This window comes from Macaca nemestrina, chromosome 1, assembly GCF_043159975.1.
Source record: "Macaca nemestrina isolate mMacNem1 chromosome 1, mMacNem.hap1, whole genome shotgun sequence".
NCBI lineage: Eukaryota > Metazoa > Chordata > Mammalia > Primates > Cercopithecidae > Macaca > Macaca nemestrina.
This window is the reverse complement of record NC_092125.1, coordinates 200566731-200594075: the sequence shown is the minus strand read 5'-3', so window position 1 is coordinate 200594075 and position 27345 is coordinate 200566731. Positions and strand designations below refer to the sequence as shown.

Here is a 27345-nt window from a genome sequence, read left to right as displayed (position 1 = left end):
GGTGCTTCCCAGTGCCAGCTGAGATCCTCTTCCTCCTGTTCCATTCTTGAAACTTACTCATTTTTCAAAGCACAACTCAAATTTCTGCAGCCCCCCATTAGAATTTAAACTCTTGTTCATCTCTTTAATACCCATAGTGTTCAGCGTAATGTTTGGCACATAATAGGTGCTAAATGAGTATCTGTTGAGCCACATAATTAAAGGGACAAATGGTTTGGGGATGACAGTGACTCTGAGCCATACCTCTTTCATTTGTGAAATGGAATAATCACCGTTAAGATTAAGTGAGATATGTAGGTAAAGCATTTAGTACGGTACGTGGAACATGGCTGTTCTTTAACTGGTAAGTATTATTATTAGTCCACAGCAACTGGGGAAATAGTCTAATAGAAGTCTAGCATGAAGAATTTTGGGAAAGAAGAAACATCCACCAAGGCCAAGTCCCTTTGTGTGTCAGTCGGCTTTCTCTCTCACACATACACGCACACAGGCTCGTATGCACAGGGAAAGATGTTAAGCAAAACATAAAGCTCCTCCACTGATAGCCTATATCATCTGGATTTTTCTCCCAACATAAAAAGAGATTCTTAGTCATCTAAATTTGGTGCTACCATGGATAGTTGAAATGACCTCCATGGCTGGTTTCATGATTTTAACATCAAAATCGTTGGGGATTTCTAGCGGATGACAGTCCCACCTGTATGCTTTGGTTTTTATTGGATTCCTTAGGTAAAAGTGTGCTTGCATTTTGGAGGCTGCTTTGGGAGGGAAACAGGGTGCCCAAGAATCCTAGAATCAGCAACATCGCGTTGTCCAGGCTATCGCAGACAGAAATCACTGCCCCTGCACAAAACGCTCTCTGTGTTCAAACAAAGCAGCTATGTGGCCTTCCAGCAGAGTTCTCGCTCCTCAGCTGAGACCTGAGGCGGGCTGAGGATGCAGAACAAAGACCTGGCATCTGGAGGCCCAGCTGGGTGAAAGGGCCCCAGCTTTTCAACAACCCGACAGTTCCCTTTTATCACAGCGTATCCCTCCCGGTCAGCAACTTTCTCCTCACCTTTGGGCCTGAGTGTGCACCCAAAGCCAGGAGTTTATCCACTAGAATGAGAACTCTAAAAACCAAGTCTCCTATCTGGGGCTGTGGCCCACTTCCTTAGGACTCGGCTTCTCTGGAGGCCAGGCCCAAGGGACCCCTGCTGCCTGCCCCTCTTCTGCCCTCTGTTGCTCAGTCCTTATGTCAGTGAGAAGGGCAAGCCAGGCCCTTCTCCTTCCCCTCCAAAGCCCAGCCTCTTAGGCTGTGTTCTCCGCCCCTTACTCCCCTCCCCCACCTGCTCCCCCACCCCTTTTCTCGGCATAAGGGACCTTTTCTATTTGCAGAGCCTAAAGAAGCTGGTTGCCAAGGTGACAGGAGCAGGAACAGCAGGGAGCTTGCCATGGGGGAGGGGCTTTGCCCCCAAACAGCTGTCAGTGGGAGCAGTCCCAGCTGGGACTGGAGGGTCTGCCTGCTCTGGGAGGAAGCAGCCCCCAGGAGAACACATTCCTCTCTGCCATACCCCCCGACTACCCCACTGCAAGTCTCCACTGGTTACTTTCCCTGGGGGCAGCCAGCCAGCCAGCTCAAAAAATGCTCCAATAACAAACAAAAAATGCGTGCACGCTCGCTTGCTTTCTCTCTCCCAGACACACACACACACACACACACACACACACACACACACACACACACGCATGCTCAAGCACGCTCTTCTCTCCTGCTCTCAGATCCCTTGGTTCATTGACAGTGGGTTGGCTGGGCAGGAGGCCAGAAGTCACCTCTGCCCAGGGAACTGTGTAGCCCAAGACAGGTGCTGCTCCTGGCTGCCCTGCACTAGGTCCTAAGAATGATTTCAGTCCTTTTTGTCCAGGAGCCCTGAGAGGATCTTCCCCTACTAAACCTCCCCAGCTGCCTTCCATCTGGGAGGTGGGAGTTGGGAAGCGCAATCTCCAGGCTTACAGAGAGGAAGGGGTGGGAGAGAGGAAGAATGAACGGGATAGTGGGAGGCAGAACAATGCAGGCCCACTGCTTTGTGTCTCTGGGAAGAGGTTCTTTGTGGGACTGCAGCTCACAGCTGCTCCAGAGAAAGTTCTGTGAAGCCACTGGTCTCTGCACTGCATTCTAGCCAGGCACTGTTAGGCTTAGGCCCTTGGGCCTCAAGCCTGTCACCTGTTGGTGTTTACCTTTACATGGGGTCTCCACCAGACTCTGCAAACCCTGAATAGGCTTAGACCTCCCCAGACTCTTTCAGCTTTGGGTCAGAAACAGGAAAGGCTGAGGAGGCCCCAGATTACTGTAAGAACTGAGAGGGACAATCTGGCTTGAGATGAAGAATAGTGTTTGACTTGGCCCCCAGTCCTGCCACTTACTACTTAGGTGACTTTGAGTGCGTGACAGCTGTAGTAAGCTCCTGGAGAACCTCTCTGAGCTTCAGTTTGCTCATCTGTAAAATGGATAAGGACACCTACTGGACAGGGATCTTTACAGGGTTTAAAGAAGCGTGATGCGTACAACTCAGGGCACGTTATCTAGCACATGGTGGACGTCCTGTGAATGCTGGTCCTGTTTCTGTCCAGTTTTCTTGAGAACTGAGTTGCCTAGCAGCCTTAGGAGGAACCCAAGAACTAGTCTTTCTTTTCAACAGTGTTAGAACTTGGGGTGCTGGCTTAGATTTAGAAAGAGGTTACTTTCAGCCTGGGCCGGAAGGGGGTTCTCAGGAAGGCTTGAGATGCAGATAGTCCTCCAGGGCATATGCAGATTGAACGAGAAACTAGAAGTGCCCATTTGGGGTCTCAGCTCTAGTCCAAGCTGCTTTCAACGCACTGAAAGAGCCCCCAGTCTACCCTTCTGAGCCTGACTTTCTTTTTCCATAAAAGGAAGAGGCTGGGCCACTTTCTGGAGAAAGCCATGCCAGACAGTGAGAAACATCTGAAGCCACAGGGCCGTGAGGCCTCCGTGGGGAGGCGCCTTTCTTGGCTCAGCGGTGACTGCTGGAATGCAGCGACTGACCCTTTGCCCCTGGGTGATTTCTGAAGCCTCGAGAAGGTGAATGAGGGATTTTGACCCCGTTTCCTCCTAACTCAGTGCCATGTGCACTGCTTTGCTTTTCTCTGCCTGGGAACCTTCCCCACTCTGTCGGGTCACGTGCTCATGCCGCAAGGCTCATGTGCAGTGTCCTCTGAGGGACGGCGTCTCTGACCCATTCTGCCTGGCAGGCAGCTGACCATCTGTGCCCACACTGTGCCTGGTACTTAGTCCTAAAATAGAATTTATGAAGTGGAATGGATTTGCTTCTATATCTGGCTCCCTTCTTTTGACTGCACACTCCTTTAGGGGAAAAAAATCCTATCCTATTTTGCCAAAGATGTATTGAGATATATTCTTAATGTATTTTCTCAAGAAAAAGACCCGCAGGTTAGACTGGATGGTAAAACGGTTTGAGAGAGGACGGCGGTTAGTGGTTGTCTCAGGGATGCGATCAGCGTGACTCTCTCTTTAATGCAAAGCCGTGTGCTCTGCCACTCTATTTATTTCTATGGTAAAATAGCGTGGTCTTGTTGCCTAGACCGATAGGCCTGGCTTCTTGGGCTCTTGGCAGATGTTCCTATGAAAGATTGCCTACAATGGGCAGCATGCGGATAGTTTTAGTAGGCAGGGAAAGGGGTCTAGCAGGGCATGTGGATTCACTGGACCTGCCTCACAAGCAAGCTCCTAGATTTATTCTCAAGTGTCACCCTCACTGGCAAGCCTTTCCTAGCTCCTCTCCTCAAGGCCAGATAGCTCCTCTGTTCTGACAGCGCTCAGAGCTTAGATCCATTATGGCATATGCACTGCACTTATATCTGTCTCCCCAGCTAGACTGTGGAGGGCAGGACCTGAGTCTCATTTATCTCTGCACACCTAGAATTGGCAACATGACTGGCAAATACTAATCAACAAATGCTTGCTGAATGATGAGAAAAAATAAACTTCCTACATTCCCATCTCCCTGTCTGGTTCTCACATGCTTCTGGCTAGCCCCTGGCCTTTTTGCTGAGTCTTGGAGAATTTCAAAATAGTTCAACTGCCCGCCTCCAGCCACTCCAGGTTGTGCCCACAGCTCCAGAGCTGTGGCTGTGTACCCTGATTCATCGCTGTGCCCACTGTGCAGAAGGACTCCTTTATTCCAACTGACATGGCTGCCCTGCGTAAAGTTAGACCAGAAGCATGGCACAGAGCCAGGAGCTGATGGACTCTTCCAGACAGGGAGGGAGAAGAGAAAGACCCATAGCTGATATCTTTGCAAATCCATGGGAAAAAGGAAAGTCTGAAAGTCTCCTTCTGACTCATGGCCCTGAGTTTTCTGGGAAAGGATTCTTGCTTCCTGAAGACCTTACCTGGTGCAATGAGGGGGTGGGCAGCCACAGCAGGAACCGTCCGGCTGAGCCCAGCCCGGCCCTCCATGCTCCCTGGCACACTGCTGTTGCCATCTCCTTTCTTGAGTGGCTCCATCACACTGTCAGCTATGCCAGGCTTGGCACCTGCGGGGGAAGCCTGAGCAGTATTTCTGCTCTGTGCTGGGGTAGGCAGAGGTTGGCCACTGCCTGGCGTGGGTTTCAGGGCCAAGCTGGGCAGGACAGGCTGAGTGGGGGTGGGGCCTGAGGCTGCTGCTGCTGGCGTCTGCTGTGTTCGGAGGGTCAAGTTCTGTACCTGGAAAAGAGGGGTCTGTGGGAGTCCAGAGAATGTGGTAGGAGCAATGCCAGTACACAACTAAGAGGAGAGAGGGATGGATCCAGGAATGGCTGAATAGAACAGGAGGTTGTCAAATCAGAGAGAGAGAGAATGTGTTAGGGGCTGGAAGAGGAACCAGAAGCACGTGGAGTTGCTAAAGAGGGCCAGAGAGTTCACTGTGACTGCATCCAGCAGGAGAAGAGGCTGAGTTCTGAGAAAGGCCTGCTGCCCAGCTGGGCGGGCAGGGGTGGGGAGGCAGGGCTCTGTCCCTTCTGTTGACCTCCCTCCTCCCCTACACTTTCAGGACTGGATGCACACCACCCAGAAATAATTCCCAGCGTCGGGGAGCATGGGGCTTCCCGCACTGGAAAAGGCCAGGGCAAAAGTGGAAGTTAACTGACCAGCAAGGTCACCAGGCAAATATCTTGTCTCAGAATAAGGTTGCCACCGGCCCTTCCAAGACTGCCGGCATGCTGACTCAGCCTGGTCCCTGGCGCCCTCTGCTGGACACATGAAGGCTGTGCCAGACTGAAAATCCTGCTAACAGCCCTCTCCCATCACCCTCCCCATTCTGTAGATGAGGATGGGGGGAGGCGAGTGGTAGGGGTTCCTTCCCCCGCTGCCCACAGAATCTTCCCAGCCACAGTAGTATCTGTGCACTCCTAGTAGAGCAGGACATGTCTCTGCTCCCTCTTCCATGCCATTTTTCTCGAGTCCTGGCAGCAGTACCATGTGTAACCAGAGTGGGACTTTCCACTTATGGAGCAGCAGCAGCCAGACCAGCAATCCTGGGGCAGGTGTAAAGCATGGAGGGTAGCACAGCCCAGCCCTCCCTGGCAATCATGCTGGCCTCAGCAGGCTGCCCTCTGGCTCCTGACCTGTGTTTGAGGGAACAAAACAGAGCCAGGAGGGGCCGAGGCCTTCTGGAGGAGGATAGACGCACAGGCCTGGGGGCACTGGGGTGTCCTGTCTCCCGCCTGCTTTCCTAGCTGATCCCAGCCTCTCCTTGTGCCCCTCCCCAGTATCAGTGCCCCTCTACGGGGGTGCCCACCCCCCTGCCCTCCCACAAGCATGGAGTCCTCACCTGGGCGGGGGTGGGGGGCCGGGCGGGGGAGCCAGTGCCGAGCTCAGGCTGCACAGTAGCGACGGTGGCCGTGGGCGTGAAGATGAGCTGAGGGGACAAAGGAACAGTGCCGCCTAGGCTCCTAGCTACCTGCACCAGGTTACCTGGCTGGGCCTGGAATCACAGGAAACGAGGCGCCTTTTACCTGCCCGATGTGGACTCAGCCACAGGACACAACTGTTTAGCCCAGGAGTGGCTATGAGGAAGGGCAGGACGGTAGAAGCAGAAAGACAAGGAAGGGGGAGTCCAGGGGGAGCGCCTGCCTTTCTCCAGAGGCTCGTTGCGTCCTGATCCAGGCTTGGTGCAGGGGTGGGTGGGGAGAGCCGCTCTGGGGCTACACCAAAGCTGAGTTCCCTTCAGAACCCTCTGTGAGGGGATCATCCTAGGGGAGACCGATATCCCCAGGATACACTGAAGCCACCGCCTCCTCAGCATCCTGGGAAGCGAGACGGATGCCCTAGGACCACTTTGCAGGTCTAACCCCCTGCTGAACCCAGGCCTGAGCCAGGACGAGACTGCCCTCCAGGGGATCAAGTTCGATGTATCCTTTTGGTCATTTTCTAGTCAAAGTTAGGTTCAGAGGGGCCTGGAGACAACAACGGCAGAGGAAGCGGACTGCCTGGAGCCGTCCTCGTGTCTGAATCCCATCCTGTGGGGTGCAGGATCCATGGTGTTCTCTGCATGACACCTCGACCTCCGTGGGAGTCTAGCTCTGCGTCAGTGTGGATGTGCTGGTGCCTTGACAGGGTGATTTCCCTAGAACTCTGCGATAGCGCAGCTGTGCTTGTTCCTCTGTGGGTGTATGCCCTGCTCTGGGGAGGGAGGCAGACAGGCAGGCGTCACGACCCCAGTGGAGTAGAACACAGGGACAAGAAACCTGCAGACACAGTCAGCTTTGGGCAGCAGCATCACAGTGTGTCTGTCCAGTTCCCTAGGAGATGGAAGTCTGTTTCATGCCTTGTGCCTAAGAGGCTGTTCCCTGGGGATGGAGATGGGCTTCAAATAATGAACTCAGGGCCAAGAGCAAATGTGTGGGACCAAGACCAGACAAGCTCCGAAGGTTACCTCCTGGCCATAAGAGCAAAGAGAGGCGTGGGACTGTGTTACTTTTGGGATAGTGTGTCAAGGGCCCGCAGGAGCAGACTTTAGAATGGGAGGTATGAGACACGACCCACGGCGACTGAGCCCTAGCTGAGGCTGCATGCTATTGCCACCCAGGGAGTATGCTGCCATTTTCCCAGGGCATTCTCCTAAATCTTAGGGACTTGGTAGGCTCTTAAGGACTTTCGCACCCCTCAGGGACAGGTACAAAGGAAAGAACTGGTGCTATCCTGAGTACATCCTGCCCAAACAAGCTCACCTGACCTCTGATTAGAATGGGGGCCCAGCTGGGAGGGCAATGGAGGCACGCTGAAGCTGGAAAGCATCTTTGGCCCTTGACTTAGAGGTGGCCAGTCCTTGTAAGGATGGTGGGAAGGGGAAGACCCCATTTCTGTCAAGCACATGGATGTCTGGGTGTCCAGGACCACCTGGGCATGAACCACTCTGCCCATCCTGATTAATTTTGAGGAGTTTCTGATAAGGGGACACTTCTGTTTCACTCTAGGAGGTGAAGGAAAGGTGGCATCGCAGGTAACTTTCTCTGTTTCAGCCTGGAGCCCCACCCTTCGTGACTCCTCGAGGCTGTACCAAAGCTTCCACTCAGCCTTCCAGGCCCCCTTCTTTATCCCACCCCTCATCTCCTTCCCCTGCCCCTAGTGCTTCCTCCCCACCCTTCTCCAGCTCCCAGCTTCTCTGCCTCTGTCCTGGTGCCCCTGAGCCATGGCCCTAACCATGGGTACTCACCATCTGTGCCCTCAGGTACATCTGTGCTTGGCTCGCAGTCAGGGCTGGGGAAGACGTGTTGCCCAAGAGCACAGCCTGCTGAGCGATGCCTGAGGCTGCTGCAGAGTTCACGCTCTGGGCCCTGTTGAGGAGCTGGGCTGCTGCTGGGGAGGCTGCCAGGTTGATCTGATGTGCGGTAGGAGACAGGAGGTTCTGTTGGTGAACTGTGTCCCCCTCATCCATTTCTTTCTCCCTCCTCTTCTGCTCCTTGGTTTATTCAGCCTCCTTCAGGACCATCTGTGGTCCTTGGCCTTGGAGCATCCCCCAGCCCTGCCCCATCTCTGACCTTGGTGCAGAGTTGCAGGGGGATCCGATGTTGGGAGAACTGAGCTATCCACAGAGAGCCCTGACATTGGGAGGATGACAGGAAGTTACTAACCTAAAGGTCAGTAAGAGACATGTCCTTTTCTTTTTCTTCCCGGCAGGAGCAATGGATTCCAGCCGTGATGTTACATGGCTACAGATTCACCATAATTGGGTCTGGGAACTTGGGCATTTTGGTCCTGGGGCTGTGGACTCTGCTGCTGCTCTCCCATTCTACTCACCGAAGATGACTGGGCCGGGGCCTGTGCAGACACATTGCTGCCTGAAGTGCTTCCTTGTCTGTTGGCTACCAGGCTTGCCTAGGAAAGAACAAACTCCTCTTAGAGTCCTAGACTTCCCCCAGTCACTCCTGGGCTCTCATCATCCACAGGAGGTGCTGCAGGATGGTGTTAAGGAGAACAGCCTCTGGAGGTCAGCCCCCAACCTGCCTCTGTGTGGCCCACAGCAAGCATCCTGCGTCCTCTGTGAATAGGTGAGGATGGTAACAGTACCTGCCTGATAGGATTGCTGAGAGGACTGAATAAGGCAAGGCACTGCCACTGAGCACTCCAACTGTTAGGCCATGGCCTTCGGCGTGTGGAGCCCTCCGCTCCACCGCCATCACGCCCGGCCACCGCCATCACGCCCGGCCACCGCCATCACGCCCGGCCACCGCCACACACCCGGCCACCGCCATCACGCCCGGCCACCGCCACACACTCGGCCACCGTCATCACACCCAGCCACCACCCCCACACAGAGAATTTGCAGACATGAGCAGTAGTGTCCAAGCTGCCCTTCTCCCTGTGGCCAGCTTCTCATCCTTCAAGTGTCAGCTCCAGTGTTACTCCAGCAGACAGGCCTTTCCTGACCATGCAACGCAAGGCCGTCCACTTTGCCCTTCGGTCAGAGCAATCTGTTCTTCTCTTTCATGGTGCTTATTATAACTTAGAGATTTAAATATTTTGTTTCCTTGGCTATTTTGGTTCCTGTTTACTTGCTGTCTCCCATTAGAAGTGCCAAGAAGACAGGGTGCTCAGTATACCCAGTGCCTGATATAAACTTTGCATGCAGAAGGTGCATAAAATGTTTTTCTAAATGGATAAATAAATGTATTCTCAGCTAAGGAGGAGAGACAGCAACAACGGGCAGACAAGATAAATAGGCAGTGCCCTTCGGTCATGAATGCTTCCCTGGAACCCACAGTCCTTTCCCTAGACCAGCGGTAAGGTGGTTAGGAGAGGGGATCCCCGCACTTCTTCCCTGGGCTAGCATTCCGCCACTCCACTCACTAGCTGCATGACCCAGGGCCCTGTCCTTCACCTGCTAAAAGGAGATAATGACAGTAGTACCCGCATCACAAGGACTTCTTTAGGTTGTAGTAAGAGAAGGATGTGAAGCATGGGTGCAGTGCCTGCTTCCTCTCCCTTTCGCTTCCACAACCAGGACACCTGGCACCAGCCTTGAGGTCCTTCCCAAATCTCACCTGTTGCACGGCCGCCAGGCTCTGGAGCTGGGCGCTGCTGAGGTGCTGCTGCTGGAGCGCTGCAGTCTGCAGCATGAGGTGCTGCTGCTGGGCGGCGTACATCTGCTGCAGGTACTGAGCAGCCGTGCTGGGCTGTCTGTGTAGAGCCTGCTGGATCACCTGAGAGGAGGGAGGAGGGAGAAGAGCCAGGCTGGCAGCTGCCACACAGAATACCCCTTTGGCAGTAATGCCTTGCCTACCCCAGGCCTCTGTAACTGCTCAGGAGACACCAAGATCTGTGACCACCACCATAGCCAATTGTGGCCACTCTCTAGAACAGTGGGAGGACAGCTGTTCGCAGAGCTTCTTCATCAAGTCTAACCTTATCTATCTTGCCTGTCTCTGCAGCTCCTCCCCAGCACGGCCTGCTCCTGCATCATCCGCCTTGGTGAGGAGAATCAGAGCTGCACACCATTGCTTTAATCAACTCTTGGGCAGTGAGGGAGGCTCAGGGAGATAGAAGGGTCTCCACCAGGCTTGTCAGGCACTCCTCTCCCTCTGTCACTCTGCAGCCTCAGATAAGGGTGAAGCTCAATAAGGCAGGGAAAAGAATGGGGGTGGAGGGAAGAGCAAAGTCAGCAGGGGGCCTACTCCAGCTTCAGCAACAGCCAGCCACAGGAAAACTTAGATGGAGGCAACGCCTTCTCCTTGAGGCTGGGGCTGTAAGGCAGACTTGGGGTTGCTCCCCAGGCCCACAGCTTCTCAGAGTCCCATCAATCCCTTAGAAGAAGGTTGCCTGGGTCTTGCAGAGCAGACCAGTGCTACAGGGACAGCACACTCCCCTTTTATTCTTTTTTTATTTTTATTTTTTGAGATGGAGTTTTGCTCTTGTTGCCCAGGCTGGAGTGCAGTGGTGCAATCTTGGCTCACTGCAACCTCTACCTCCCAGGTTCAAGTGATTCTCCTGCCTCAGCCTCCCAAGGAGCTGGAATTACAGGTGCCTGCCACCATGCCTGGCTAATTTTTTTGTATTTTTATTAGGGTTTTACCATGTTGGTCAGGCTGGTCCTGAACTCCTGACCTCAGGTGATCTGCCCGTCTCAACCTCCTAAAGTGCTGGGATTACAGGCATGAACCACTGTGCCCGGCCCCCTTTTATTCTTTCCCTCCCTCTCTCTTTCTCTCCATCATTCCCTCTTTTTAGCTTCTGTCTCCCATTCCCTGACCTTGCTGCTTATTCCTTCTTTCCTGATGGGATTGGCCAATCTCCTGGAAAGGATAAAAGGCTGCCCTTTGATCCTCCCCATCCCCAGGAACAAAGAACAGCGAGTGCCTTTCCCTAGCCCTAAGATCCTCTGTCTTCTTCCTGTGAGTCCCAGAGACATTTCTCCTCCCTTCTACCACTGGCCACCCTCCTGCCATCTCTTCCCAGTTGATGCCTTGCAGTGGCCTTGACCAGGCTTCTCCCTATTTTCTACCCTTACCTCTGCTGAATCCCTGGCCACAGGTAGCTCCTGACCGTGGGCCCCATCTTGGCGAGCAAGCCTTGCCAGGACGGGGCCCAGGGTCAGGTCAGGCTTTCCCCAGGTTGGTGTGACTTCTAGGGCTGACAGCTCTAGGACAAAACAGCCTCTGGCTCAGATTTGGGGTTCTGTAAAAACAGCCTGTTATTATAGCAGATCCTCCGTGGGCTCTGGCGTCTCCCCAGACATCCCCATCCCAACTCTTCCACATGCTGCCCCCAGATTCCACTCCTCTGATGTGAACACCCCTCTCTGAGATCCTGTTTTATTTTAACTCTATTCTTTTTCCCTCCTGCTCTCCCAGAATTATTTGTCAGTATTCCCTTTGCCTAGGCCTTTCTATTAGACTCCTGAAAGTGACCTCCCCAGCAGTCCAGCCCGCGTAGTTGAGATCCTGTGACCCTTCCTCATAAAAGGATGTCAACGAAGGGAGACAGGAGGAGTCCAGAATGGTTCTGCGTGCAACCTTGGGTGATTCCACTCGCCAGAGCAGAACCCCAGACCCCCTTTTGCCTAGAATTGTGATGAATGGCAGGAGTGGGTACATCCGAATGTCGTGGCTAGAACTCAGAGCTAAGGTTCTCATGCATGATGGGCCAGGGCCAGGGCCAGGTGCTGGGGTTGGGGGCAAGGGTTGGGGGCAAAGGTAGGGGCAGGAAACATGGATTCACTAAGCACGAGGTGGAAATAACTGGGAGAGGGAAGAGTCCAGGGTATCTGATGGCGTCGTCTTTAACTCGGGTTTTCAGGCCCTCTTACTGTCTGCTGTGTGTTCTCCCCTATTCCCTTATCTGGGCCTAAGTTCAAAGCAGGATGAGGTCACTTTTCTAGTATACCCAAACTGTAATAGCAAAGTCACTGCGAGTAAACACTTCTCAGCTGTGGTCTCTCTTTTCTGCCTGTATTATCCGGGAACCTCAAAAAAAAAAAAAAATTGTAGTGATTAAGAACATAGGTCTGGGGAGAGTTAGCTTCAATTTTTTTGTCTTTACCTGAATGACCTTGGACAAGTTATTACCTTCTCTGAGCCCCAGTTTTCTCAACTACAGAATTGTACCTAATAATAACCAAAAGGATAACTGTGCAAAATGCTTAGTACCGTGTCAGGCACACAGCAGATGGTAGTGCATGGCCCTGACTGCATTTAGGAGCAGTGAGCTGCCACCTGGAAGGCCTTGTGGATGACATTTGCCAACTGCTGCTTTAGGGGAGAAGGTAAAAAGCTGCAATGACAAAGGATTATTTGGGGGTTCTTTTTGGTTTTTGGTCTTTGAAAAAATGAGATTTGTTCTTCACCGGACAATGGTCATTTAGAGAGTGGGTCTGGGTTGCGGCTGAGCAGCTCTTGGTCATGTATTATTTGTTACTGTTACTTGTCTGCCCTTTACACTTTCACACACGTGTCCTCCAAACTCCCTGGCTGGGCCATTTTGCATCCTTCACCCCCTGTAACAATACACAAATGTATATCTATGAACTCACTCCCATATGCCCGTTCTAGAGTCCACATCTAGATTATCCCACCAGACCATGCCAACACCTCCTCCTTGCTAGCTCTGGAGATGATTAAGGAGTATAATTCCCAGATCAATTAGAATCTTACCTGCACGGTCTGCCGGTCTGGAATACCACTGTACACAGAAATCTGGGGCCCAGTGGGGCGGCCACTTCCACCACTGCTGCTGTTGTTGCAGCCACTGCTGCTACTGGCCCCGCTGGTACTGCTGGTGGCACAGGCACTGCTAGATGTATGAGGGACTGGCAGCTCATTCTCCATGGCCTGCAGTGTGGCGCAGTCAGGGTGCTCAGATGGCAGAAGGGCAGGCAGATGCTAGGAGGGAAGAGGCAGAAGTGAATGGTTTGACAGACACTTACTAGATAGAGAATGCTCACACAGTCGGCCTTTTGTATCCGTGGGTTTCACATCCATGGATTCAACCAACCATCGATCAAAAATATTTAAGAAACACGGTGTCTGTACTGAACATGTACACTTTTTCTTGTCATTATTCCCTAACCAATACAGTGTAACAACTATTTGCATAGCATTTACATTGTATGAGGTATTACAAGTAATCTAGAGATGGTTTAAAGTATATAGGAGGATGTGGGTCAGTTATATACAAATATTATGCCACTTTATATTAGGGACTTGAGCTTCCATGAATTTTGGCATCCAAGGGGATTCCTGGAACCAGTCCTCTGTGGATACCAAGTGACGACTATGCAGTATATACATCAGCGTTCCAAACAGTCTGTGGTGGGGCCACTTGGGAACTGAGGTCTCTGTTTTTTGAGACTGGAGTTTCACTTTATTACTAAGGCTGGAGTGCAGTGGTGCGATCTTGGCTCACGGCAATCTCCATCTCCTGGGTTCAAGCGATTCTCGTGCCTCAGCCTCCTGAGTAGCTGGGATTACAGGCAACCGCCACCATGCCCAGCTAATTTTTGTATTTTTAGTAGAGACAGGGTTTCGCCATGTTGGCCAGGCTGGTCTTGAACTCCTGATCTCAGGTGGTCTGCCTGCCTTGACCTTCCAAAGTGCCGGGATTATAGGCATGAGCCACCGTGCCTGGCCACTTGGGAACTGAGGTCTTTAGACACACGCGCCCTCAGAAGGACACAGGGCAGACTTGGTTCACTGACTGACATTTGAAATCAGGTCTGGCTGATTCTAAAGCCTGTGACCTGTTCATTCTGCCGGAGGAGGCAAAACTAGGAGACAGACTTCCTATAACGTTCACCCTAGTGGTGATCTCAGGGATCACCTCTCACCCTATCTGCCTTTTCATCTTTGGGGTGGGGACACTGAACATCGGAGAATTTACTATTTGTCCCTATTTATACAGCCACCTAGTGAAAGCAGTAGAATTAAAAATCTACAGAGAAGGCTGGGTGTGGTGGCTCACACCTGTAATCCCAGCACTTTGGGAGGTTAAGGTGAGCGGATCATGAGGTCAAGAGATCGAAACCATCCTGGCCAACATGGTGAAACCCCATCTCTACGAAAAATACAAAAATTAGTTGGGCGTGGTGGCGTGTGCCTGTAGTTCCAGCTACTTGGGAGACTGAAGTAGGAGAATCACTTGAACCTGGGAGGCGGAGGTTGCAGTGAGCCGAGATCACACCACTGCACTCCAGCCTGGTGACAGAGTGAGACTTCGTCTTAAAAAAAAAAAAAAAAAAGAAATCTATAGAGAATAGAATAAGAGGAAGAGGTACATCAGAAGGCAGTCGAATAAACTGAGGTGTTTGTTTAGTTTAGTTTTCAAAGCCAGAAGAGCTCAAGTGTGTTTGAGGTCTCCATCTTTATTAGGTATGCACTTACTGAGTGCCCTCTGGACCTAACGCTCAGGAGGGTACCATACTGACCAATTTGGTCAAAATCTCAGGTTGTGGAATCAGAAAGACTTGGCTTTGTCCTGGCTCTGCCACTTTCTAGCTAGGAAATCCTGGCATGTCACACCTGTCTGACCTGTTTCTTAATCAATTAGATGTGATAGGATATGGGCTGTGGTGAACATAAAGAAAAGTGATGATGTAAGGTGCTCAGCAGAATGCCAAGCATATCCTGCGTGCTCTGTAAGCACTGGCTCTTGTGGCCTGGTTCACACTGCCCGGATCCAATAGATCAGGCCTCTCCTGAGACAGAACTGGCAGAACCTTCTGGAACCTCCTATCCCAGTCAGTAAGGAGGGCCAGAAATTCCTTCAGGGCTCATCCTATGGTCTGAATATAGAACTGGAAATTGCACCTTCCCTTGAGGCTGTGTGCTTGGCAGTGGAGAGGGGTTGGGAAAGAAGGAAAGGGTGGTGGGAGAGGCACACCCAGATCTGAGTTTAAGTTCCTCCTTTTTTCTTTTTCCATGCTCTTCTTAAACATCTTCATTTCTGTGTGGAGGCTGTTCCTTCTACCCATTCCTTCCTACATGGAAAAATAATATGTTTGTCATCCCATCACAGACATTCAATCATCTGCTTGTAAAGTATACCGATTTAATAGGTGAAGAAAATATAATTTTTCACACTAATGAGAGCATGACTAGTGCAAAGAGCCAAAGTAATCATTACCATCCTGCTGTTATCTCCCCAATACTGCTCAGTTTCAGGGTTATCATTTCTCAGGCTGCCTTCTTCAGATTGGGAGAATTTCACTGTGGGCTGAAAAAAGTGTGGGTAAAGGCTAAAAGACTGGAATGTTGGGAGTCTGGAAACCCCAGGCCCTCTCAGGTGGCAGGCAGCAAGCTGCTTATGATTTCCAAGGCAGTGTAGCAGCCTGCAAGCTGCACTCTTGACCTTACTCTTTAAGCAGTGATTTTTCCTTATGTTCATATGTCTGCTTTTACTGCCATAGGGCAAGGTGCTTGTCCATGAATTAATTCCCTTTGTCCTGAGCTGCACTCAGTGCTGGGCCTTATTATGGCTGCTGACTTGCTAAGGATGCTTATGATAATGATGATGATGCAGGAATCAATGAAGCGGCAAAGTCAACAAGTACTTCCTATGCCTTGGTGCTGTCAAAATCCACTTTATCTTATGTTCTAGGGAGGGAAAATTAGGCTGTGTAAAAAGTGGTAGAAGGTATAATTCCTGATCTCACAGAAACTGAAACACTAATTGTAAAGATGAGGTGCAATTGAAATTATAAGGATCATCAAGCAACAAATCAGTAAATGAGAGTTCCATTCAAACACAGACTACCCCATAGAATACCAACATCTTCTCTTAGTCTCACCTCCCTTTTCCCAAATGTTGGCCAGAATTGGGTTTCATTTCTTGCTTTTCATTCCACACTAGAAAATCTCAACTGAAGTACTTATAAATATAAAAAATAAAATAGGAAAATAGGGCAGCAACCACAGCAAATTAAGAGGGTAGAATAATCTACATGCTGGATGATCAAGTCTCAGTTCTATTTCTGTGAGTGTAGTTAATCATACTGAATTGCACACTTAAAATCTAGTCATATTCTGACCTTCCCTCCTCTATCCTTTACGTGATTGAGAGAGCAATCAAGAGAGCGAGAAAGTGCGCTTGAAAGACAGCCACAGCTATCAAAAGCATGAGCTAGAACAGAAGCTGTGTGGAGTCTGTTCCTTCTATCCATTCCTTCCTAAATGGAAAAAATAATATTTATTTGTCATCCCATCACAGACATTCAGTCCTCTGCTTGTAGAGTATACCCATTTAAGAGGGGAAAAATATAATTTTTCAAATTAATGAGAGCATGATTAGCACAAAGAGCCAAAGTCATCATTAATATCCTGTTGCTATCTCCCCAGTACTGCTCAGTTTCAGGGTTATAATTTCTATTTCTTTTTTCCTTTTGCAGCAGCTAGGGCAGACACTGTGGAGAGTGTACACTCAAATCTTGTTAAGAAATAAGACAAAATTCTTGAGGGAGCATGGCATTCCTTTACAGAAAAACTGTACAGGCCAGGACAGCCACTGCTCCCCATGCAGGGGAGAGAGACTTACTGCAGCAACCTGGGCACATGGGCACAGTGCACTTCTCACACTCTTGTCGCGTGTCTCCTCCTCCTGCGGGCAAGCATGCCATTCCTTTCTTCTCTCTCCAGTTCTAGGCTTTGCCTTCCCACCCACCTCCCCCGCCACTGCCCCCCCTCACCACTCCCCCGCCCCCCCGCCCACTGCCCCCCTGCCCCCCTGCCCCCCACCATTCCCCCCACCCCCACCACCATCCCCCCACCCAACGGCCCCCCCACCATCCCCCCCTTCCCCTCGCTATCAGCCCCCACCACCCGTGTCTTTTCTGTGTCAGTAGTTTTGGATTCCCCAGTCCCTGGTTTTCCCACTCTTTCCCTGCCCCTGGTCCCTGCCCTCTCTCACACCTGTGGCCACGCTCCCTTTCACCACTGATTTCTCAGAGCTGCTCATTGGGTGGGCCCATCCTCAGTGTGCTCACCCTCCCTCACTATGCCTTGGCTCTCTCGAATACAAGCACGTCCTCCCCTCACTCTTGCTCCCACTCTTGCCCTCTTGCCCCGCCGTGATTGATCCAGACTGGTAGTTCTATTTCCCTCTAATGAGCTCTCTCCCCCACTCTTGACCTTCTTGCTGCCTCCCGGGTTGCTCGCCCTTGACCAGTCTCCCTCTGCCTCTGGCTCCCTGTGGCTCTCCCAAGTGCCCGCATCCTTGCTGCATGTGCTCCAGCTCTCTCTCCTGTCGCTTATGGTCTCCCCCTCTCTGAGCATCTGCCATCCCAGGCTTAATCATCAGGTCTGTCTCTTTAATTCACACACACACTCTCTCTTACTCCCTGGATAGCTCATGCTTGTATTGCTCTCTGTCCCCAGCTTGCCCCTCTGTTCTAGCTCACGCTTTTGATAGCTGTGGCTGTCTTTTGAGTGTGCTCTCTCACTCTCTTGACTGCTCTCTCTCTCAAATACTCATGTAAAGGATAGAGGAATAAAGGTCAGAATATGACTAGATTTTAAGTGTGCAATTCAGTACCATCAACTACACTCACACTGTTGTGCAATCATCACCACCATCTATTCCCAGAACTTTCTCATTACCCAAAACAGAAACTCTATAACCATTAAGCAATAACTCCTCAGTGCCCCTTGTCCCCTGCCTATCCCCTAACCTCTAATCTACTTTCATTCTCTATGAATTTGCCTGTTCTAGATAGCTCATTTAAGTGGAAGCAGACAATATTTGTCCTTTTGTGTCTGACTTGTTTCACTTAACATAATGTTTTCAAAGTTCATTCATGTTATAGCATGTATGAGAATTTCTTTCCCTTTGATAGCTGAATAGTATTCCATTGGATACCTACGTACACACCACATTGTGTTTGTTCATCTGTTGATGAACGCTTGGGTGGTTTCCACCTTTTGGCTACTGTGAATAATGTTGCAATGGAATGAACATGGCAATATAAGGGTTATATGCCACGGACTGTTTGAGTCCCTGCTTCTATTCTGTTGGGTGTAACCTAGCAGTGAAATCTCTGGGTCATATGTTATTCCATGTTTGGCATGTGAATATCCATTTGTCCCTGCATCATGTGTTGAATTACCCCTGTTCTTGGGCCCGCCCAGTGCCCCCAGCCCCCAAGCTACTCCATGTAGTACGTGAAACCCTCCATGATCTGACCCATTTTGCCTTCCTGGCCTCATTTTCCACACTTCCACTGTCTCTGGTCTCAGCATTATGACCAAGGTGCCCAAGTCGTTTGGAATTTTGGTGCCTTGCTACTTCCTACCTCTGTAGTTTTTACTGCTGTGGTTTCACTCACACTATTCCCCTCCCCTGAAATGCCTTCCTTCAATTTTTCACGTAACCAACTCCTTAGATCTTCAAAACTCTTGAGCCTCTTTTGTGAAATATGCACTGAATGCAACCCCCTCAACGCTTCTCCTCTTGCTTCCTTCAAATTAGGTTCCAATGTCTTCATTTAAGCCATCCAGCTGGATGGCTGCTCCCAGAGCACTCTGTGCCTGGCTCTCTCCTAGCACTTACAACGTAGCCTTACTAGAAAGTGATTCACTTGGGGGTGGGATTATGTCATATTTTCCCTTAATACCTTGTGCTTCATTCCATAGATGTTTGTTGAATAAAATTGCTTGAAATGCACCATACTCCATTCCACTCCTCATCTGAAAGCTTAATCTCTATCTCGTCCACAAATTTCTCACCAACTAGTTTAAAACATCAACTAGCTGTGATTTCACTTCAGTAGCTTCCATCAATGGTGTCTATACTAATAATAGTGATTATTTATTGAGCACTTACTACTGGTAAGCACTACTGTGGGCACTACCACAGATGCTACGACTTCCCTTATGGTGTGGGTATGATTATCCCAATTTTGTCAATGAGAAATATATCTAAGCAATTTATGTAAGGTCATTACAGAACTGGGATTCAAAACCAGGTCTGACTCCAAAGCCAGAGTGCTTCCCGTGATACTCTCTGCAACTTCACCTTGAGCCATTATTTCAACCACACTGGGCAAAGTCCACGTCAAAGCATACTTGATTTTCAGTTGAAAACAAACTGAGACCTCTGAATGTAATTCCCTAATTGTTAATTAATGTCCATTTATACTTACAAAATATTCTCTGTATATAATGTGTATAAAAAGGGTAATATGCATGTGTACCCATCAACCAGTGTGAGAAATCGAACATTACCATCATCTCCCTTGTTTTCCCTTGCAAGAATGGAGACCCAGTGTGGAGGAGGTAAGTGACTTGGGGTGATATGGCTCCCCTGATTCTCATCCAGTGCCATGGAAGGCACCTCAGGAAACCTCCTGCCCGCATGGTGGTAGCGACTTATCAATGAGAGAGGTGAAGCTTGCCCTGCAGAGAAAGCAGAAGCTAGGGTCCTGCCATATGTCACTTTATTATTGCTCTCCTAGTTGAAGGGAACTTGAGTTGGAAGGTAACACAATTTGGAAGTGTCCCATATAACAGCTTTAAAATTTGTTTTCCTATAGTTCCCCTTTTGAACCAGAGCTTTTGTATCTTCCCCCTCCCACCTTCCTTCCGCTCAAAGTTCTGGCTGCTGGGGAGTAGCAGAGGCATTTTGGAGTCTCAGTGAGGGCTACTGCAGCATCTGTGGACTCTCCTTACATCCTTCCCTCTGGTGGCCTACATTAGAAAATCTGAATCCTTAAACTTCCACAGTATCTAGGCTTTCAGCATTCTACCCACCCCTTTTCAATTTCCTTTGAATTCCTACTCTTATTCTTCCCTTCTCTTCCTTCTAACTAGTTCCGTATTTCTTCCCCAAGGCCACCCATCCCTGTGGACTCCCATTGTAAATCACAGCCAAATCTCATTAATGGCTAACATCCAGAGCTAGAAGTCTGTTTTTCTCTGGGTTCCCACTCACTGTGTGGTTTTGTATAAGTCCCCGCTCTGAAGGGCTGTGATTCCTATTTCAGTCACTTCTCCGCTCCTAACCGCAAGGGGCCACTTTGAATGATGTGCGGACTATAACTGGCTTGGATAGTGATCTTATTACAGGTCTCTGCTGCCCACAGGGCCTGAGACCAGCAGCTGGAGAAACGCTGATGGTTCTGCCCTCCCAGGAGCCGCCAAGTCTACGAAACACTAGGCCTTTGTCCCCAGTGTCAGGGAAATCCATTTGCTGTGGATTATGGCTGTGACAGAGGTTCCGGGAAAGCAGAGGGGAAGGATACTGAAAACCACTCTCCAAATCTAGCCTAAAGCCCTGGGGTAAGGCAGGGTGAGGTTTTTCCTAATGGTATCAGAGCTAGGCAGGAAATGAGAAGTCTAGTCAGTCCCATCGTGGCTGCTGGTATTATCATGTGGCGGCTTGGTACGGAGAGTCTGAAGAGATGCGTGAACGTATTCCTTTGCTGTGGCTCTGCTTCTCCTCTCTGGTTGCCTCTCCGCCAGAGGCATAAGGCAGTAACAACAGAAGATTCAGACTCCCTAGACTTAGGGGGCCTGGGGAAGGCCTCCTTGCACCTCCCAGCTGCTGCATGAACGTAAGTGTCCTGATTTGTTCCAGTCTGAAGCACGGACTCACTGGAAGCAGTCCAAATGGATGCAGGTCAAACTGTCTCAAAAGGTCCCTCCCTCACCCCTGTCCTCTGCATGTTGCCACCTTTAGTGTCTCTAGAAACCAAAGTACGTAAATGAAGGCCAACGAAAATAGAAGTGAAGGATGATGAATTGAAGCTGGTCATATAGTCCTAGCAATCCAAATAGAATGATTTCATTGTGAAGCAAAACACTATAAATGTAAATGAATAAACTCTTTCTGAAACCTTACTGTTTTCTTCCTAATTTATAAAAGGCAGGTTATATCAAGGATTTCTATTACAAGCTGGTGCTGGTTGGCTGAAGAATATGAGGAGGAAAAAGAAGGATTTGCTGTCCTTTGGAAGGGATGTACAGTGAAAGCCACATTGTGCAGACGCTGAGTGCTTGGGGACAGGGGATGGATGAGTTCGTCTAGACTCGGGCAGCTCTGTACTCACTGCTGTAAGGCAGGGCAAAATACATTCTGTGTCTTCTATGGGCCCCTAATCAAATACAAGTCGTGTCCTTATAAAAGAATGCCATGTGAAGACACAGGCACACACGGGCAGAAGCCAGCCATGTGAAGATGGAGGCAGACAAAGGAGCTATGCTGCCACCAGCCAAAGAACACCTGCAGTCACCAGAAGCTAGGAAGAGGCGAGAAAGGACTTCAGGGGAGCATGACCCTGCCGACACCTGGATTTCATACTTCTAGCCTCCAGAACGGTAACACGATACATTTGTGTTGTTTTAAGCCACCCAGTTTGTGGTAATTTGTTAAGGCGGCCTTAGGGAACTATTATGCTGCCTGATACTCAACCTGACCAGCCTAAAAAGGTCAACTGAAACTAATGGTAAAAAAAGGGTGCAAAGGCATTAAAAACAGCCTTGTTAATATAACAGCTTTGCATGCTCCAAGGCAAGGCTTCTCAAAAATGTGGTCCCTTGGCAACTCTCCAAAAATGCAAATTTTCAGGCGCCACTTCAGACCTATGGAATCAGAAATTCTGGGAGTGGGGCTCGGCAGCCTGTGTTCTCACAGCCTTCTGGGAGATTCTGATGCCTATGAAGTATGAGAGCCACTGCTTTAAGGGGCAATTTGAATATGAGATTTAAAAGGGGCAGTCACCATTCATGCCCTAAGATGGTCATAATGAAGTCCCTGCTAAAAGGGACTAGAATTTGAGATGGGAAGAGTTACCAAACATAGTTTCTTCCCTGCTGAAGCCTCAAAATACCTCCACATGGAAAGAAGACAATCTTGGCAGCACTCAGTTTAGGGATCTTCCTGTTTCTCTCTAGCTTCATTGCCTACCACGTGGCCCACACAGCTGATTCCAGAATTAGTCACATGCTGTCTCATCCCTTGCCCAGACCTCTCCCTCTGCCTGGGCCACTCCCCAGGCCCCTCACTCCCCATCTCCCTGGCCGGAGCGCATTTACCCTTTGCAGTTCAGCTGTAACGTCTGCTCCTCTTAGGGACTTCCTTTTTGTACCCCAGCCTGGATTTGGTGCCTTCTGCTGAACTTAATAGCATGGCAGGACAGCTGATTTTATTCACTAGGCAGTGATTCCATTAGTTTTAGATTCCTAATGCCTAACATGGTGCTGAGCCAGCAACAGTAAGATTTTATTAAATGAGGAATGAATAAAGCTTGAAGCTCTTTGGGAAGCTCTTCACCTCCTGATGAGGAACCTGAGGTTAAGATACTGAAGCATGCTGTGGAAATACCATGTTATCTGAGAAGGGACCTTTGAAACTATTAGTAGCCATTAGCACCTTTACTCAAATTTGTGTGTCCAGATGGCTATTCTCAGTAGGGCCCAGGACAGATAAATTTTGATTTGGGAATGGAGTGGGAGGGGAAAATGAAAGATGAGTGGTGTTGGAGCGATGAGTATGGGACTGTGGTCACTGCAAAGAGCAGATGTAGATGGTCCTGGCCGGAAGGCCGGGACTAGACCCAGCCATACATTGACCAGGTGAGAGCTAGGCAGCAGCATTATGTGGAGATGATAATACCTCACCCCGACCTCCCAGAGCTTCTGGAAAATGAAACAACATAGATAGGAGAAAGCATTTCAGAAACAAAAATCACAAACGCAAAGTATCGTGAGAGAGGGTTTAGAAAAGGGGAGAGAGGCTGGGCGCGGTGGCTCAAGCCTGTAATCCCAGCACTTTTGAGAGGCCGAGACGGGCGGATCACGAGGTCAGGAGATCAAGACCATCCTGGCTAACCCGGTGAAACCCCGTCTCTACTAAAAAATACAAAAAACTAGCCGGGCGAGGTGGCGGGCGCCTGTAGTTCCAGCTACTCGGGAGGCTGAGGCAGGAGAATGGTGTGAACCCGGGAGGAGGAGCTTGCAGTGAGCCGAGATCCGGCCACTGCACTCCAGCCTGGGTGACAGAGCGAGACTCCGTCTCAAAAAAAAAAAAAAAAAAAAAAAAAAAAAAAAAAAAAAAGAAAAGGGGAGAGACGTTCTACTCCATAAAAATGAGCAAACATTGCCAGGGCAGAATGCAACCCTGGCCAAGTTACTTAACCTCTCTGCGCCTCATTTGCCTCTTCTGTAAAATGGACAAGAGTGCAGACTTCATTGGTTTTAAATAATAGGTAAAACAATGCATTTAAAATATCCAGCACAGCTTAAGCATGGATTACAAAGAGAGTACATTAAGGTAGGATAGAAGGTGACTTTTTTTCCCTCAGAGAAAAAAGATACTATAATTTCCTTCAATAAACTCAAAGTTAGATTTTGAGACCAGCTGGTCTTGGGTTATATTTTGAGACCTACTGGTCTCAGGCCCTGTGGGCAACAGAGACCTGTAATAAGATCACTATCCAAGCCAGTTATAGTCAGCACTGGTTATAGTCAGTGTTCTCAGTTCTAGTTACTTTTTTGCGTCTAGTAACAGAGTAAATTTTTTTTTTTTTTGAGACAGAGTCTTGTTGTGTCGCCCAGGCTGGAGTGCAGTGGCGTGATCTCAGCTCACTGCAACCTCTGTCTCCCAGGTTCATGAGATTCTCCTGCCTCAGCCTCCTGAGTAGCTGGGATTACAGGCCTGCACCACCACACCCAGCTAATTTTTGTACTTTTAGTAGAGACAGAGTTTCACTATTTTGGCCAGGCTGGTTTTGAACTCCTGGCCTCAGGTGATCCGCCCGCCTCGGCCTCCCAAAGTGTTGGGATTACAGGCGTGAGCCACTGCTCTGGGCCCAGAGTAAATTTTTTTTGTGCTATAATCTCAGTCAGCTCTTCCTTGTTTAGCCTTTGTAATGGTATGCATTTTGGGGATTTGTACAAAGAAATCTCAGTAGCCAAGGCCACAAAAAAGACTGCTATAAAAAAAAGACCCCTGGCCAGGTGTGGTGGCTCACACTTGTAATCCCAGCATTTTGGGAGGCCAAGGCGGGCGGATCACGAGGTCAGGAGTTCAAGACCAGCCTGGCCAACATAGTGAAACCCCGTCTCTACTAAAAATACAAAAATTAGCCAGCCGTGGTAGCAGGCACCTGTAATCATCCCAGCTACTCATGAGGCTGAGGCAGGAAAATCGCTTGAACCCAGGAGGCGGAGGTTGCAGTGAGCCGAGACTGTGCCATTGTACTCCAGCCTGGGCGACAGAGTGAGACTCTTTCTCAAAAAAAAAAAAAAGACCTCTACAAAAATCTCTCCAAGCTGGGTGTGGTGACGCACACCTGTAATCCCTGCTATCCAAACTGAGATGGGAAGACTGCTTGAGCACAGGAGTTCACAACCAGCCAGGGCAACATAGTGAGAACCCATCTTAAAAACAAAATCTCTCCATACTAAATCTCCCCACGGAGCACACACACACAGCACAGACACTCAAAATGTACATATTAAAAGCACATAGCACACATACAATAGGCACACATGGTGCACATAGTGCACACACAGCATACAGTGCACACACACAGTGCACACACAAAGTGCACATAGCATATACACAAAGCACACAGCAGTGTACACACACATCACACAGTGTGCACACACACACCCTGCACACATACAAAGCACACACACAGCACACGCAGCACACATGCACATGTGCACATAACACATATACAGAGCTGCTATTTCTAGAGCTGGCCACTTTCTGCTGCTCCTGCTCAGCCTTGAACTGGCCTGATGGTTAAACCGTAATACGCTGGCCATTCTGTCACTGCTATGTCCTGACAAGTATGACTAGGCCAACACAGGGATCATGGGAAATGGCTAATTATCAGGCTTTCAGAATAAAGTTCAAGGGCCTAAACACTTACCTAGAAATTTTTTACTGACCTTTTTCTCTTCTTCCACCCCTGAAATTGGGCTGTATCTTAGGCCTACCAGTGGCCCTACAGGTACCACTTAATTGTTTGTAACACTGGGGTCAAGGATTTTGCTGACTTTCATGAACACTAGCATTGAGAGTGCCCTAGAGAAGCAGTGACTGTACTGGGTGCCCTGTTTTCCTGTGAAGATCTGAGCATGCTCCCCCCAGAGCTTCTTCCAAGGATACAGCCTGCCTCCCTTTAAAGAGTTTCCCTTTACATTCCCTATAAGGAGACTAAAATGGGGCTTTAAGCACTTTGATATATTCTGAAGAGAGACTGCCAGGGATAGATGGGGTGTCTCCCACCACAAGGGCCTTAATTAGGTATGTAGATGGTCTTTTATCCATTAGGAGGCCAGTGTTCTCAGGCCAGCCACTGGTAAATGATAATAATTCTTGCCGTTTATTGCTCGCTCAGGGACATGATCTCATTTATTCCTCACAACCACTCTCTGATACAGAGATTACTTCCTCATTTTTCTCACAAGACAATTGAGGTTCATAGAGGCCCTGTAACTTATCGGAGCCCCAGAGCTAGCAAATGGCAGGTGTAGGATGGGAAACAAAGGTTTCAAAGTCCATGCACAAGAGGCAGAATTACTTGTGCTTATTCCAGTCCAGGCCGTGGGCCAGTCAGTTCTTATGAAGTTCAGTTGGCTCCCATAGCCTTCTGTTTGCTAGCCTGTCTCACAAGAGTCATCTCCCGCAGCAGCGTCAGTCTAAGGCAAACGTGTCAACCAGAACTCTCTGAGGCCCTGCCTGGTATCCCCGGAATCACACTCTGAGTAATAATTGCGGCATGTCTAACATTCGCAGGCCTTTCCTGTTCATAAGTATTTCAACATATATTATCTACACATAAGGCTGGTCCTGTTAGCAATGTTTACAAAATCATTTGCAATTATTTAATTGAAAAGTAATACAAAACAAAAACAACTGTCCCACAGGAGAGAGGGAATAGAGAATGCCCACCTTCCCTGAATGCCCACCACATGCTGGGCAAGGCTCAGGGAGGCATCATAATGTATAAGAAAGAGAAGGAACTTCATAGTTGGAGAAAACTGTCTCGATTCCTGTCTCTGTCCCAGCTAGAAGACCTGAGACAGGTTACTTAACCTCTACAGGCCTCGGTTTCCTCATCTGTGAAACAGTGCTAATGACAGCAATTTTTTTTTTTTTTTGAGACAGAGTTTTGCTCTTGTTGCCCGGGTTAGAGTGCAATGGTGTGATCTTGGTTCACTGCAACCTCCGCCTCCTGGGTTCAAGCAATTCTCCTGCCTCAGCCTCACAAGTAGCTGGGATTACAGGCATGCGCCACCATGCCCAGCTAATTTTTTGCCTTTTTAATAGAGACAGAGTTTCACCATGTTGGCCAGGCTGGTCTCGAGCTCCTGACCTCAGGTGGTCTGCCCGCCTCGGCCTCCCAAAGTGCTGGGATTACAGGCATGAGCCAGCACGCCCGGCCCAATGACAGCAATTATGAAGAGTTACTGGGAAAACTAAATAAGAAAATGCAAGCACCTAAAAAATACATGGAAAGAAAGCACCTAGCACCATGTGCAGCACAGATGGGCATCATTCTATCATGATCAACTCTCCTCTGCCTGATTAATCCTTCCAGCATTGCTTTAGAGCAGTGACTACATGAGGCAACAGGTTCTGAGAGGTAAAGTAACTTTTCTAAGATCATAAAACTATGAAGTGGCATAAACCAATAGAGTCTGAATCTGGAGCTCATGTCCAGGTTGTAACGTGGGAGTGCCTTGAATGTGGAGAAGGGAAGATTCTCAAACATGGGCTTTTAATCCCTTACAATTTTTGATTACACTGTTACTCCTGGCTTGGGCATAAACTTTCCACCAGGCTCCCAAAAGCCCAGGTCCTCTCAAGTCCAAGAAATGTTCTTGTTAAAAAAAATAAATAAATAAAATAAATAAATAAACCCTCACCTACAGATGAAGTTGGAAGAAGTGACAACCAGGACAGACGTAAGCCACGGGTTGTGCATGTAGTGGCTGCATGGCAGGGTGTAGGGGGAGCGAGAGAGACTAGAAGCTAGTTGGTGATTGCTATTACTAGATTGAATCCCCCATGCAACTCCAAGCTCTGTGCAGTAAAAGCATTTTAGAAATCCAGAGTAGTGAACGTTCAATACACATTATTCTTGGGGATATTGTTCATGCAATGCTTCATTAGTTCTCAGGGTGTTTGGATTAATCTTAAGCCTACATTACATTATAAACAGGAGTATAACTTGAACTTCTAGCTTCCTTTCTCCACTCCTTTCCTCCATCTTCTTTGGGACAGTTCCCTTTTGAAGGCCTCGTTGCTTTGGCCTAGCCACCACTTAGAGGGCTCAGCCCTTCCCAGGACACTTCCTCCTGCTTGCTTCTGCCCTAGCAACTTGTCCTGGCAGCTGTTTCATAGCTCTGGAA

The 27345-nt window shown here is 49.3% G+C and overlaps 1 protein-coding gene across 9 annotated transcripts in view; it reads right to left on the bottom strand.

The window, feature by feature from the left end:
• Positions 1-27345, bottom strand: part of LOC105494672 (polyhomeotic homolog 2) — a 112209-nt gene that overhangs the window by 39356 nt on the left and 45508 nt on the right. For 3 of the 9 annotated variants that reach the window (XM_024796877.2, XM_024796876.2, XM_024796878.2), the window contains exons 2-7: positions 12646-12873; positions 9541-9699; positions 8297-8374; positions 7713-7877; positions 5829-5981; positions 4411-4723 (exon numbers count right to left, since the gene is read on the bottom strand). In XM_024796877.2, coding sequence (XP_024652645.1) covers positions 4411-4723; positions 5829-5981; positions 7713-7877; positions 8297-8374; positions 9541-9699; positions 12646-12819 — 1042 coding nt within the window. In that variant the 5' untranslated portion in view covers positions 12820-12873. Of the gene's footprint in view, positions 1-4410; positions 4724-5828; positions 5982-7712; positions 7878-8296; positions 8375-9540; positions 9700-12645; positions 12874-14869; positions 15884-27345 lie in introns of those variants that run through there. The other 6 variants (XM_071096500.1, XM_011763324.3, XM_011763326.3 and 3 more) reach the window with 3 other exon arrangements.